The sequence below is a fragment of the Podarcis vaucheri genome (genome assembly GCF_965113315.1).
Source record: "Podarcis vaucheri genome assembly, chromosome: 17".
In the NCBI taxonomy this organism is placed as follows: Eukaryota; Metazoa; Chordata; class Lepidosauria; order Squamata; family Lacertidae; genus Podarcis; species Podarcis vaucheri.
Window position 1 is genome coordinate 19396544 of NC_138755.1, and position 15116 is coordinate 19411659.

Here is a 15116-nt window from a genome sequence, read left to right on the forward strand (position 1 = left end):
CCATATAACTTTTAGAAGCCATCTGAAGGCAGTCCTGTTTCGGGAAGTTTTTAACGTTTGATGTTTTATTATGTTTTTATATGTGTTGGATGCTGCCCAGAGTGGCTGGGGGCAACCCAGTCAGATGGACAGAGTATAAATAATAAAATAATTGTTGTTGTCATTTAGTTTCATTTAAGTTGTGCAGGGTAGCAGTCATAAAGGTAAAGGTGGTAAAGGGACCCCTGACCATTAGGTCCAGTCGTGGCCGACTCTGGGGTTGCGGCACTCATCTCGCTTTATTGGCCGAGGGAGCCGGCATACAGCTTCCAGGTCATGTGGCCAGCATGACTAAGCCGCTTCTGGCGAACCAGAGCAGCGCACGGAAACGCAGTTTACCTTCCCGCCAGAGCGGTACCTATTTATCTACTTGCACTTTGACATGCTTTCGAACTGCTAGGTTGGCAGGAGCAGGGACCAAGCAACAGGAGCTCACCCCGTCACGGGGATTCGAACCGCCGACCTTCTGATCGGCAAGTCCTAGCTTCTGTGGTTTAACCCACAGCGCCACCCACGTCATACTGTGGTTCAAATCCCGATTCTACCTTGAAGCCGATCACACTTTTGAAAGCAAGTAACACTAAACATGTCAGAGAGCTCAAGTAGATCTGTTGGACAGATGCAGACATGTGAACGTTACAGGAAGCATGGCAGTTTCTAGTAACTTAAGTTTGAGCATCTCTCCAAAGCTACGACCTGTCCTTCTTTGTGAGCCAAGTCCATGTCGTTCTGCAGATACAGGTCCTTCCTGGGTCAACATTACCGACCCTCTGGGAAGACGAACGCCTGGAAAGCAGCGCATGAAATCTCACCACCCTTAAATATGCTCTCTGCAGCTGTTGCTAGAACAGCGTGAAAGACCGGACATCTCGTGTTGTGTGGTTAACGTAGAGTCACTAGAAGAGGCAGAATTTCAAGTTCTGAACGTGTCTGAGCAGCCGCTGTGCAATGAAGTGGCCGTGTGAACTCAACTCATGAGTAGGGAGGATGAAGCACCATGCGTCAGCGGTGAGGTGTATCTGATTCACTTCTTTCCCAAAGATATGCAAAGCACTTCTTCTAAGTTGACTGCTTTTCTTTTTTACCCATTTAACTTTCCGGGTCACTTTCAACAGTCCTCAAGGAATCACCTCGGGATTTCACTTCACAACATAATGCCTCAAGGCTCACACCCTTACCTCCACCCCCTCAAAAAAAACACCCGCAAGCACATGAATACACACCAGGGCAGATAAAAATCAATGATTTTTTTTTAATTAAAAAAAAATGTAAAAAAATGGATTTTTAAAAAATTTAAATCGGATTGTTTTGATTAAATCTGATTTTTAAAATAAAATACTTTTGGAGGAAAAATCTTTCTAAAGACAGTTTTCTATCTAAGTTACATTATAGTCCGAAGGCTATTCAACAGGAAATAAGAATTTGTTTTAAGTTTTTCATGTGTGATAAAACTCAGTCTTAAGTTTTGTTTTTTAAAACAAAACAAAACACGTTTAACCGCATCAGTTAACAAACATGAATACATATGCTATAATGTTATTGCTTTAGTTAAATAAATTGTTTAAATTGTTACTAATGATTATTTTCCTCCTTCTAGTAAAGTACAGCAGAAAAGTTGTCCAGATAAACAGATAACTTATTAAGCCTCACAATCATTTCATAATTACCTGTCTATGTATTTCTAATAGTATAACCAAATCAGTCATTTTTGATACAGCTGTAAAAACTACTCAGAACATTATTATTCCAAAAATGAAACCTTCCTCTGGTTGTAAATATTAAGATTATGCCAGCAAGAATGAATCTTTCTGGAAAAACAATTATTTAAATCAAGTCTTACTGACGAGTGATTTAAATCGATTTGATTTAAATGGAATCCACCCTGACACACACTAAAACAGGGATGGGAATCTGTGGCTCCTCCAGATGTTGTGGGTTTCCAACTTATATCAGCTCCCAATCAGCATGGTTTGTAGGATGGTGGGGTTTGTAGTTCAGCAACTTCTAGGGGGAAAGTGGGTTCCCCATCCCAACATCGAAAGGAATCCATTCTTAACAACAAAGATGCGCTTTCCAAAACTTGCACGGATGTTTGGAAGAAGCCGATTCTTTCAACTTATGAAAGTGCCTTCGGTATCAAAGCATTCTTATGGTTTCCTGGTGTGACAGCTTATTTTAAGTAGCCGTGTGGGGTTTGGGGTCTGTATGTGAAACAAATGGATAGCGTACTGTAAGAGATGGGTTCTCTGCATTGAAAGGGCCCAGCCAGTCATGAACAAGTAGGCCCTAAAACTGATTTAAGGGGCCCTGCAGCATCCTGTTTCTCCAATTATCAACAGGCAAGATCCTCTAAGGCAGTGTTCCCCAACCTTGGGCCTCCAACTGTTTTTGGACTACAACTCCCATCATCCCTCACTAGCAAGACCAGTGGTCAAGAATGATGAGAATTGTAGTCCAAAAACAGCTTTCTCTTTCTTTCTTTCTTTCTTTCTTTCTTTCTTTCTTTCTCTCTCTCTCTTCCTTCCTTCCTTTCTTTCTTTCTCTGGCTGTCGATGTGGCATATGTGACTAACAGATATCTGTTGGCAGGCAAGCTTGCAAACATTCATTGCAGACTTCTAACTCTTGTGGTCTTCCCTTTGGAAGGAGGATGGCTTCAGGTTCATTTGCCATGTGCCGCTATCCACAAACCCAGGCCAGCCAAAATGGCACCTTACGGCCTGCTAATTCTGGGTTCGCACTGCACCAGTTGCAAAGAAAAAAAGCAAGTGAAAGGATACCTCTCTGTATTAAACCCTCGGCTGCAATGCAGCAAGTTTGCTAGCCTAGAGCAGAAACACTTCAACAAGAAACTGCCTGCCTCTGCACCCCACTGTTACCTCTCTTGTGGGGCACGTTTGCTGGCTGAGGCATAGGATACTGGTTTCCACAGCGCATCTGGACGGGCAAGGAAAAGAAATTTTATTCTATGCAAGGAAAGGCACTTCACACATGCCCAGAGCTACTCAGCAGTAGGTGTCAGAATTTTTGCAAGTGAAAACCTACCCTGTCCTTAATTCAAAAATACAGTGCTACCTTGGCAGTCGAACAGCTTGGCTCCCGAACAAATCGGCTCCCGAACGCCGCAAACCCAGAAGTGAGTGTTCCGGTTTGCAAATGGCTTTTGGAAGCCGAAGGTCTGAAGCTCCTACAATGAAGTCTCTCAGCCCGACTCACCTCACAGAGTGTTTGCTGTGGGGGAGGAAGGTAAAGGAGAATGTTAGCTGCTTTGAGACTCCTGAAGGGGAGTGATAAAGCGGGATATCAAATCCAAACTCCTCTTCCTCCTTTTTCTTCTTCTTCAGCTGATCGGAAGCTGCGCCTTGGTTTTTGACCGTTTCGGGAATCGAACGGACCCCCGGGAACGGATTAAATTTGAGAACCAAGGCACTGCTGTACACATTTGTGGCTTGCACACATTCTCCACAGCTATGGCGTAAAAGAACAATGACTTCTGAGGTGCTACAGCAAAAACCAGTGCTTAAAAACGACTCATACTACGGGTGTGCATTGGCTCTGTACATGAACTAAATACTGAGGAAAACGGGGATGATTCTGGGTTTTATTTTCCCTAAGTCGAAACACGATGATGAGAGACCCTCCTGGTCATATCAGGGACCCCACAAAGCCTTGTAGCTCTGTGTTTCCCTACGTTCCTATGTTTCCTGACACCCACTGAGTTTGCAAGAAGCGAGTCTTGTCTAAAGCGCTGCCTGCAGATTATGGAATTCATCTGTGCAAGGCTAGAGCACCAATTAAACATGAAAGGGTGACACGGTATAAAATGAAGCGGGGTGTTTGCCATTTGCCAGATGGTGGGACGCAGAAGAAAGCAGTCGGCTGGGTTGCTGAAATTAGCTCTTCTTCTGTAGCTCCATCCCTCGTGTTTTTAACCTCTGGCATCTGCTGAGCTGCGCTATCTTGTTCCTCTTCCAGCAGGCACTCAATTGTCAGCCGAGACAAGCGCCCATTAAATTTACATAGGTCTGGCAAAAGTGATCCCCAGGCGCAAGGAAATAGCAGGCAAACTGGTTCAGCAAGAGTGAGCCGTTTCTTTGCAACCCCCCATTGCACATATGCCTTCCTCACAGTGTCTTCTCTATTCTTCCTCATGGAGTTTGTTGCAAAAGCCCATCCTGTTCCCACGCTAGCAGTTTAGCAGCAGAAGATCTTCAGCCATTCCTTTCTGCCTTCACCCAGCAGGTTTTGGGGTGTTTTGTTTAGGTGTCAAATGATTTTAACAGTTTCAGAGCCTTCTGAATTACCATTTTAAGGGGGGGGGCTTGTCTCGTGTTGAGACAGAAATCTACTTCCCAATTTTGTGTGACAAAATTCACCCTATACCAAAGGGGAGAGGGGCAAACATTCGGAGACTTTGAGGGCAACGACACACGAAAGCTCATACCAATAACAAACTTAGTTGGTCTCTAAGGTGCTACTGGAAGGATTTTTTTATTTTGTTTCGACTACGGCAGGCCAACACGGCTACCTACCTGTAACTAACACTCTAATGGCATTAAGGTTGCATTCATATGAATGTCAACTCCATTTCCTGACACTTCCCTGTTTGCTTCCATATTCTGTTGGAGCTTTCGCACAAGTATAAAAGCCACCTGTGGAAATCTAATGGAATAGCTCTCATTTCCATGGAATAATAAACAAAGTAAGATAAATCTTGTGTTAAATTCAAAGGGGTGGGGAAGCATTGCAATCTGTTGGAAGTGGCCACTTTCGTGGAAAAAATCCCACCAGTAACAATGCTATGTAATGGCATTCCCAGGTGCTGGTTTGCACCCAAATTTGGGGGCCCGGGGCACTCGTTTGATGGTCAATGGCAGGGCTTTTTTTCAGGCAGAACTCACAGGAACTCAGTTCCAGCACTTATAATATGGTTTTTGGCCGGTGGGTTTTCCTGGTGGCACTCAATTGTACTCAGTACCGGCACACACAACCAAGGTTAAAAGTGTGGCACTTCGTGGCGAGTTCCGACATCACTTTTTCTAGAAACATAGCTATGATCACTGCATGAAGAGGAAGGGACCCACTGTGTTTTTTTTTCCATACGGGAGGATGAATCACTGACAAATGTTGAGGTGTAGCATTTGCAAAAAGGCGCATGTGCATAGATATAACACACACTTGCTAGTTGTTATGTGAAGGAAAGCGGCTTCTTGTCTCTTAATTCAGTTAGGGTGGTAAGCAGGCTCAAACTTTCCGAAAGGAATTTTATAATTGGCTCCAGTTCTTTACTTATCTGACACACATCTATCTTTTCAGTTTAGCAAAGTAAAATTTGGTCCACTAAATCCAATCAACTCACGTGAGGCTGCTGGGGGAAGTTAACTGTAATTAGACATAATGATTAAATAGTGTTGCGACATCTGGCCTTAAATACTCTGGCTTGTTTCATATAACAGAAACAGGGGGTGGAGGGTAGAATGAGAGCATACAGCTTCTTGTTCCAAGACAGGAAATACGGAACTTGGATACAATGAGAGGGAGGCAGAAGGTGTTCTCTTGATTCTTCAGAACAGTCTCCTCGCAAATATAAGGCGCTGACAGAAACTGCTTCAGGGACAAGACAACGCAGCCTGACATTGCTAGCTATCAAAATGCACAAAGGATTCAGTGTTGATTGGTGAGCCCAAAGACAGCGTGCGGGTTGAACTGTCATGAATACCATCCTTGATCAAGGGAACAAGAGGAGTCATATAGCTGTAAGGAATGTCCAAGAAAAACAGACTCCTCCTCCCACCAGCAGAAGATGGTGTGAGAATGTCCAGGGAGGCAGGAGAGGATATATTGTTTATTAATATCCTTCCTAACTTGCGCTAGCAAGTTCTGGAACTTAGCAGAGTTTTGCATTCCCCTTTTAAATGCACAGTGGGTAGATGGTTGCAGGCTTGCTTAAGCCTCTCAATATTAGGTTCCTGGTAAGTTCCCATATATCCCTCTTAAAAGAATAGACACACCACAATCTTGTATAAAGTATATAAAGGTAATTTACTCACATTCTGTTCACAGTTGGATCGCAGAAGGCAGATTTACGGTAGTTACAAAGTATGTACATGTGGATCACGGGGCACTGCTGAGATTTTAAAGCCCAAAGTCCACCACTGCTGAAATTGCAACTTTATTATGAGTGTTCCTGTTAGTTCAGGGTTCGGGAACCGCAGGCTGAGGAGCTAAATCCAGCCTTCCGGACCTCTACGTCTGGTTCTAAGGAGGCCAAACATCCTCCCCGGCCACACCATCTTTTCAACAGCCACACCTCATTGCCCTTGCTTCATACCTTCCTCGAGTGTTTTGGCCTGGCCTGAAATGTGTCCTAGATTCAGTGGAGGATAAAGAGCTGTGAATGTGCACAGCAAGTACCCTTCTGGCGCTGTGGTCTAAACCACTGAGCCTCTTGGGCTTGCCGATCAGAAGGTTAGCGGTTCAAATCCCCGCGACGGGGTGAGCTCCCATTGCTCTGTCCCAGCTCCTGCCAACCTAGCATTTCGAAAGCAGGCAGTGCAAGTAGATAAATAGGTAACACTGTGGCAGGAAGGTAAACGGCATTTCTGTGCGCTCTGGTTTCCGTCCCAGTGTCCCGTTGCACCAGAAGCGGCTTAGGCATGCTGGCCACATGACCCGGAAAAACTGTCTGCAGAGTGGACAAATGTCAGCTCCCTTGGCCTGTAAAGTGAGATGAACGCCGCAACCCCAGAGTCATCTGCGACTGGACTTAACTGTCAGGAGTCCTTTACCTTTACCTTTTTAGTAGATAAGAAAACCTAACTCCTGTCAGGAATCCACCACATGACCCGGATAGCTGTCTGCGAACAAACACTGGCTCCCTCGGCCTGAAAGCAGGATGAGCACCACACTCTATAGTCGAGTTTGACTGGACTTAACCATCCAGGGGCCCTTTACCTTTTTACCTACCCTTCTGCACAAGAAGCCCACTTCCATGGCATCAGCTCCACCCAAGGGAGGGGAGGGAGGAAGAAAGACAGGCCCTCTTTGTTCTTGCCTCCAGATATTTAGTTCCTGGGGCAACATATTGCTCCTAGTTCACCTAACAAAGGAGGCACTTAATAGACCTGGCTGTTTACCTAACGGAAGAAAATGGTTTGGCCATTTTAACTGTCTTCTTTTACAGGTTCCAACTTTATAGGGGCAATCCCCAAGATCACCCAATCCCATAATACTATCCATCATAAGGCACAGAAGAAATGGGAAGGGTGGGGGCAGCTATTTGTCCTCCTCTAAATACCGTGCATGGATGCATGCAAAATTAAAGAGGGTGGCTTTAATAAGATTAACCCAGAAAACATCTACGGCTTCTGTGAATTCCTCGCCGACTTTCCTTCTGCAAAGTCCATTTGCTAATGGAGCACAAATCCAGAAAACAAACACACACACGTGCTTCCCTAAAAGAATCGAATTAGGGGGTGCTGCATTGAAACACCACGCAGCATCAAATTGCAATTCACTGTTAACAACTAGGCACCCAGCTATACAACTAGATCCTTAAAAGTTACCAGGTTGACCCATTTGTGATACACAGTCTGGGGAAGTCCTTGCCTCTCGCATCATCTGCTGCAACGGGGGTGGGGGAAATCCCTTTCCAGAGACAAAGGAGCTGCCACATGCATGAAAAGAGGAACAGGGACAGGTGAAGCAAACTGGCCTCAGGGACAGGTCACCTGCTTTGCATACAAAAGGTCCCAGCATAAAATTTCCAGCATCACCAGGTAGGAGAAACTCCTGCCTGGGCAGCTCCTACCATTTCGTGTAGGGAACACTGAGCTAGATGGAACTACAGTGGTACCTCGGTTTATGAACCTAATCTGTTCGGGAAGTCCAGTTCTCAAACCAAAACCGTTCTAAAACTGAGGCGCGCTTTCCCTAATGAGGCCTCCCGCCGCCAGTGCCCTTCCACCATTCGGCTTCTGTTCTTAGACAGAGGTAAAGTTCTCAAACTGGGACACTATTTCAGGTTTTGCGGAGTTGGTAAACCAAATGGTTCTTAAACCGGACTGTTCTTAAACCGAGGTACCACTGTATTGGTCTGGTTCTTTAGGCTTTGCAAACCCCACCACACGGTTATTGTTTCACCCTCCAAATTGCAGATTGAAAAGAGCACCGCTGGGTGGGCTTTGCAAGGTGTGGGGAGACTTGGAAACCCACCAGAGGTTCAAAAAGGACTCCTGCTGTTTTCTCATGCCCCACTGGGCAAGGCTCGCCACAGGGGCAGGTTTAACCCTCACACACCACTCCCGGTAGTCATTTCTCATTAATACCTTTTCAAGGCGTTAGAAACTCAAGATGTACTGTAAGCGAGGCGCCGCCATGGCTCCTCAAACCAAGGGTGCGGTTGTCAAAATGAAATGTCTCATTGCCGCATCGGCCACAAGGTCCCCATTCCTGATTGATGAGGCACATTTGGTAACAACTTGTCCATTTTATAATTCCCAAGGCCAACGCCCCACAGAGAACTTTATGGCCACTTCCTTGGTATAAGACTTTGAGGACCAATTTGGCAGATTCTGCCACCCTATCGCCCTGGCCACAACTACTATGGCATCCAAAATGACGCCATGCCAGGTCATGGGTCAGATATTTCCATGCCAAGCCCTCTCATTCCTAAAAAAAAAACCCTTCTGAGGATACAGGGGGGGCTCCCTTCTTGTCAACACCTTTCTGGTCATCCCCACATTGAGCTCAAGTGAAATCAGGAATTACAGTGGTACCTCGGTTTAAGAACAGCCCTGTTTACAAATAATTCGGTTTACGAATTGTGCAAAACTGGGAGTAGTGTCCCGGTTTGCGAATTTTACCTCGGTCTAAGAATGGAAGCCAAATGGTGGAAGGGCACCGGCTCATTAGGGGAAGTGTGCCTCAGTTTAAGAATGGACTTCCGGAAGGGATTAAGTTCGTAAACCAAGGTACCACTGTAAGTCCATTATCTGAAAGTCTCACCAGCCTTTTGCTCTTTGCACTTGCAACAGCAGGGCTGTGCTTGTGAAAGGAACCCCGGCAGTATTCTCCCGCAAGATAAACAGGAGTTTCATTTACCCAAAGAAAGAAATGATTAACAAGTGACTTAATCCCTTCTAGGAAATGATTTATAATGAGTTGGGGGTAAGGGGAATGATGAAGGTAGTTTTTGTGAAAAAAAAACAGAAGTTTTTCTTTTAGGTAAAATTGGTGGACAAGTACCTAGTGAACAGTGGGGGGAAAACTATGTACAGTGGTGCCTCGCAAGACGAAATTAATTCGTTCCGCAAGTCTCTTCGTCTTGCGGTTTTTTCGTCTTGCGATGCACGGTTTCCCATAGGAATGCATTGAAAATCAATTAATGCGTTCCTAGGGAAACCGCCTTCAGACCAGGTCCAGGGACAGTCTGTCCCCTGACCTCTTCTGAAGGCTGGGGGGGGGGACAAGGGCTTTTCTTCCCACCCCCAGCATTTTTAAAAAACCCCGGGACAGCGGAGGACTTCTCCGCTGTCCGGGCGATCTTAAAATGCTGGCGGGCGGCATTTTAAAATCGCCCCGGACAGCGGAGGACTTCTCCGCTGTCCGGGGCGATTTAAAAGCCCCTGGGAAGGCAGGCAGGGGGGACAAAGACTTTCGCCCCCTGCCCGCCTTCAGAAGGTGTTCCCGCCCCCCGCCCCGCTTCGGAGCAGCGTTCCGAAGTGGGGCGGCTGGGGCAGGTGTTCCCGCCCCGCTTCGGAGCAGCGTTCCGAAGTGGGGCGGCTGGGGCAGGTGTTCCCGCCCCCCCGCCCCGCTTCGGAGCAGCGTTCCGAAGTGGGGCGGCTGGGGCAGGTGTTCCCGCCCCCCCCCCGCTTCAGAACAGCGTTTTAAAATGCTGGGGGTCGGGAGCGAAGCGTTCGCTCCCGACCCCCAGCATTTTAAAATCTCCCCGGGACAGCAGAGACTTCTCTGCTGTCCCGGGGAGATTTTTAAATGCTGGGGGTCGGCAGTGAACACTTCGCTCCCGCCCGCCAGCATTTTAAGATCGCCCGGGGCAGGCGGGGGGAAGGCAGGCGGGGGGGAGCAAAGACTTTTGTCCCCTGCCGGCCTTCAGAAGAGGTCCTCTTCTGAAGGCCGGCTGTGGGCGAAAGTCTTTGCTCCCGACCGCCAGCATTTCCCTATGGGCTTTCGTCTTGCGATGCAAGCCCATAGGGAAATTCGTCTTGCGAAGCGCCTCCAAAACAGAAAACCCTTTCGGTCTTGCGGGTTTTCCGTCTTGCGAGGCATTCCTCTTGCGGGGTACCACTGTATGTATGGAGGAAAGGAGGAATTTGAGAAGGAAGTGCTGAAAAGGTTTTCACCAAATCCAATAAAACTTGTTTCAGTTTAGATTTTTTTAAAAAACCAAGATGGGGAAAAGGCGTGTTCTTTGTGATTTTGCATAACATACTCATTAACTGAGGTACTACCTGATGTTCACTTAACTTCCTAGTTTTCAAATGATGGAAAAATTTTACAGGTATTTCTGAGCACTTGGGAGTCAAAAGAAAGTAATTCAAAGAAGCTGTTGAGACGTTTCATTCCGAATCCGCTCGGCAGAGCCAGACAGACAGGATGATGACAGGTGGGGGGGGTGTCCTGTGCACCCCCCAAACATAAATCTTGGCTAGGCCCATGCTACAGATATGTCTTTTAAAATAGTGGTACTCTTGTTCCTGCTTGCCCAAGGCTGATGCAGGAACTCCTTCCCCTAGCTATTACTGCTGCCTTCAGAGATGAAACAGACTTGAGGGAAGAGGAAGCTGGCAGGAGATCATGTATTGATTTCTTTGTTCTTGGCTTTTGTCCTGGAACAAGAGGGAGCAGGCTGGGAAAGATACAGTTCCTTAAAGCTACTCGTTCTGAAAGGGGCAGCAAGGAATCAATCTCTCACAAAGACACTACAGGGATTTAGGGAAAAAACGAAGCAGGCAATTGCTTAAGGAGACCGCAAATAATATTCCGGAAAATGTAGAGATATGCACACCTTGAGCATCTTAAGTATGGCAAATAACTAGGAAATTCACTACAAAATAGTTCAGGCACTTATAGAGGAGTTGCTGCTGCCCCTTATCGGCCCACATTCAGCACATGTGGGGCCTTTGTCCTGTTAGTAATAAAAATAAATAATACATTTTATTTATATCCCGCCCTCCCCGGCCAGAGCCGGGCTCAGAACGGCTTACACCAGTAAAATTACAATAAAAACATAATACAAAAAAAACCCACCAATTTAAAATACAGGTTAAAATGCAATTTAAAATGCAGCCCCATTTTACAAGTCGCCCATAGATTAAAACCGTTAGGGGAGGGAAACATAAGGGTCAGACTGAGTCCAAACTAAAGGCCTGGTGGAACAGCTCTGTCTTGCAGGCCCTGCGGAAAGACGTCAAGTCCCACAGGGCCCTAGTCTCTTGTGACAGAGCATTCCACCAAGTCGGGGCCAGTACTGAAAAGGCCCTGGCCCTAATTGACACCAATCTAACCCCCTTGCGACTTAGTATCTCCAAAGTGTTGCCATTTGTGGACCTTAAGGTCCTCCGCAGGGCATACCAGGAGAGGCGGTCCCGTATGTACGTGGGTCCTAGGCTGCATAGGGCTTTAAAGGTCAAAACCAGCACCTTAAACCTGACCCTGTACTCCATCGGGAGCCAGTGCAGCTGGTATAGCACTGGATGAATGTGCTTCCGAGGCAAGGACCCCATAAGGAGCCTCGCCACAGCATTCTGCACCAGCTGGAGTTTCTAGGGCAGCTTCAAGGGCAGCCCCGCGTAGAGAGTTACAATAATTAAGCCAGGAGGTGACCGTCGCATGGATCACTGTGGCCAGATCAGGGCAAGAAAGGTAAGGGACCAACTGCTTAATACGGCGGAGATGGGAAAATGCCACCTTTGCTATGGCTGCAACCTGCAACTCCATGGAAACAGAGGGATTGAAGGTTAGTCTAAGATGTCTTGGTTGCTGAGAATAAGATGGGGCTTGGTGTAACACCTACTGCTTTCAGAAGCACTGATACCTCTATAAGTAGAATTAGAAACTCAGATATATTATCTAATCGCCAAATGGCATCTTAAACCCAGGTTACAGTCGCCACAATGGAATGTACAGACACCTCTTTTTTTGGCTGTGGAATTTATCATTATTATTCATATCATTTCTATACTTTGTGTTTTTAAAGAACAAATCTCAAAGCAGTTTACAAACACATTAAAACCTCAAATAAAACAATCCCAAATAAAAGAAATTCAAGCTTCAAGGAAAATCTTTCAGGTCCTTCTCCAGGTGGCAGTTTGCTTTCCCTAGTCGCCAACCTGGCAATCCAGAAATCCACAAATGGTCGCCATTGGACCGGTACCAGTCGCAAAACACGACCAGCTAATTTCTAACAATGGAGTTTGTTGCCTTTCCCATCAATGCACAACAAAAGGAAACAGACCAATCGCTGGGAAACAGAGCTTCCACCTGTTCATCCAAACAAATAGAACGCTTCTGGTATTTCCTTATAGCGTCTGCTGTCCGCAAGTGTCTCCTAACAAATCCATCCAACAAGCCACATGGGCATAAACATCCCACCTGTGAGTCGTCCTTCTCCCGAACACACTATAATATATTTCTAATAAATCTCAGTACGGTTACTCTTCACTTTGCCAAGTTACATAGACATTAGTCTAAAATTGGGCCCGGCTGTTTTCTAACACTGACTTTCAGCACTATTCCCAGAATGTAACCACTGTGTAAGTTGAGGGTCACATGTATATCCATGTAAATTGCAAAACTAAACTTTAAAAGTACTTACAAAGGAAGGGTAGCTTGGTCCATAAAACTCCAAAACCCAGAGTTGGACAACGCTTATACAGTTGTACCTTGGTTTTCGAACAACTTAGTTCTCAAATGTTTTTGGCTCCCCAAAGCAGCAAACCCAGAAGTGACTGTTCCGGATTGCGAACTATTTTTGGAACCTTAATGTCCAACAGGGCTTCCGTGGCTTCTGATTGGCTGCAGGAGCTTCCTGCAGCCAATCTGAAGCCGCGCTTCGGTTTCAGAACGTTTTGGAAGTCGAAGGGACTTCCAGAATGGATTCTGTTCGACTTCCGAGGTACAACTGTATTGTGACAAATCAAAATGTCCCCCAAAGCATGGCAAACATTCAAGTTCTCCATACCTCTTTATCAACCAAGTGTCATGGTCCAGGTCACGGGCGATCGAAGTCCTGGCAGGGGACGTCAGTACTAGGGGCAAAATGGCGGGCTGGGAGCAGGAATGGGGGTCCAGAAGCCAGGAGTCAAGAAGCCAAGGGTCCAAGGGTCAGGAAGCAAAGAGGCATGAAGTCAGGGGTCCAAGGATCAAGAAGCAGGGAGTCAAGGAGCCGAGGTTCAAGGATCAGGAAGCAAGAAGCCTAAGGCAGGAAGTGTGTTGCTGTGGCAAAGAGCCGAAGGGAAATGCTGACCTTATACCCCTTCCCAGCTCTTGCCACCAGGTGCTGTGAGTTACCAATCGGCCTCACCTGTGGGGCAGTGCCTTCCCTCTTCAGAACAAACTTAGGAAGGCCCCAGTCCTGCAGAGTCCTATTGGTCACAGGGCCTGGCTGCTGCACGCACACCTGACACCAAGACCTTACACCAGCTTTTTGGAACCCTGCAGACCACTGTGACAGGACTTCAGGCAACCCATCTGTCGCTCGTGTGGTGTCACAGTGACATCACATGACCAACAGGTGTGTTGCCCCCCCCCCAACCATCGAAATCCCTCACATGCCTCTCCTTCAAAGCCGGCTTTCCATGCTTCTTTAGGCCTTGCAAACCCCACCACAAGGTTTTTGTTCCAACCTCCAAATTGCCGACTGAAAAGAGCACCTCTGGGTGGGCTTGGAAGGTGTGGTGAGACTTGGAAACCCAACGGAGATTCAAATAAGGGATGTGCGAGGGATTTTGAAGAGTAGGCCGATGGTTGAGCCAAACACCAAGCCCAACAAGTCTTAAGAGGAACCTTGTGTGCGGCATGCGATTCTTAAGACACAAGTGTAAACTTACCTACACTAGTAGGGAATATGTCTTCGTTGTTGATTTGCACCTCAATCCAGTCCATCAAGAGATTCATATACTGGGGTGCTGGCAATGCCGTAGGTTTCTTGTACTTCAGATCATCCTGCCACCGATATTCATATTTTGGGCCCCCTGACATCACAGGACAGGTCCTCTCCGTACAGAACTCACAGATAGTTCCATAGATCAAGTTGATCCTGTTGAAAAAGTCCACCACGTGAACTGCTACCCAGTCATTCAGATCTTCTCCACCAGGCAGCTGCACAGCTGCTTTCAGGTCCACCCCAGAGTTCAGCGAGGCCTGCGCTCGTTTGTGGAGCTCAAATCTCTGGGTCCCGGGTTCAAATTTCCGTTTGGGGCGGAACGTCTTGTCCTTGTTAAAAACTTGTTTGAGTGCAATGGACATGTCTTACAGTCTTCAAGTTTCCTTACAGCAAACAATCAGGCACTAGAACACCCTGGTATATCCAAGGTAAAAGTGGGTTTCAACAGTGGCAGGAGGTCCTTTGGTCCACTAGCTCTTCCTGCTGAAAGTTCTCCCGGGAGACTTCATGGTCCTGAAAGTTCAGAGACAAAACGTGAATGAATAAAATCTGCAAGTTGGTGGTAAATTTGGCATCCACTCGTTGGCTTTTTGTTTGCTTTTACCTTTACCTGCAAGTCTACCGGGGTAAGAGTGTTACTTAATAGGTTTATGCAGAGTTACACCCATATCAAGAAGCCACTTCAGATAGCCAGACAAACTTCAGTCTCTTCTCCCCACACCCCTTTCAATTAAACTGAGCTCTACTTGAGGGCTGCCGGTATTTTCGTCCCATATACGCGGGTGGCATTGTGGGTTAAACCACAGAGCCTAGGACTTGCCAATCAGAAGGTTGGCGGTTCAAATCCCCGCAACAGGGTGAGCTCCCATTGCTCGGTCCCTGCTCCTGCCAACCTCGCAGTTCAAAAGCACGTCAAAGTGCAAGTAGATAAATAGGTACCACTCCAGAGGGAA

The 15116-nt window shown here is 46.7% G+C and overlaps 1 protein-coding gene across 4 annotated transcripts in view; it reads right to left on the reverse strand.

The window, feature by feature from the left end:
• MOB3B (MOB kinase activator 3B) overlaps positions 1–15116 on the reverse strand; it is a 95619-nt gene that overhangs the window by 29836 nt on the left and 50667 nt on the right. For 3 of the 4 annotated variants that reach the window (XM_082205249.1, XM_082205251.1, XM_082205250.1), the window contains exon 2: positions 14108–14676. In XM_082205249.1, the coding sequence (XP_082061375.1) occupies positions 14108–14525 (418 nt within the window). In that variant the 5' untranslated portion in view covers positions 14526–14676. The remainder of the gene's footprint in view (positions 1–14107; positions 14677–15116) is intronic. The other variant, XM_082205252.1, reaches the window with a different exon arrangement.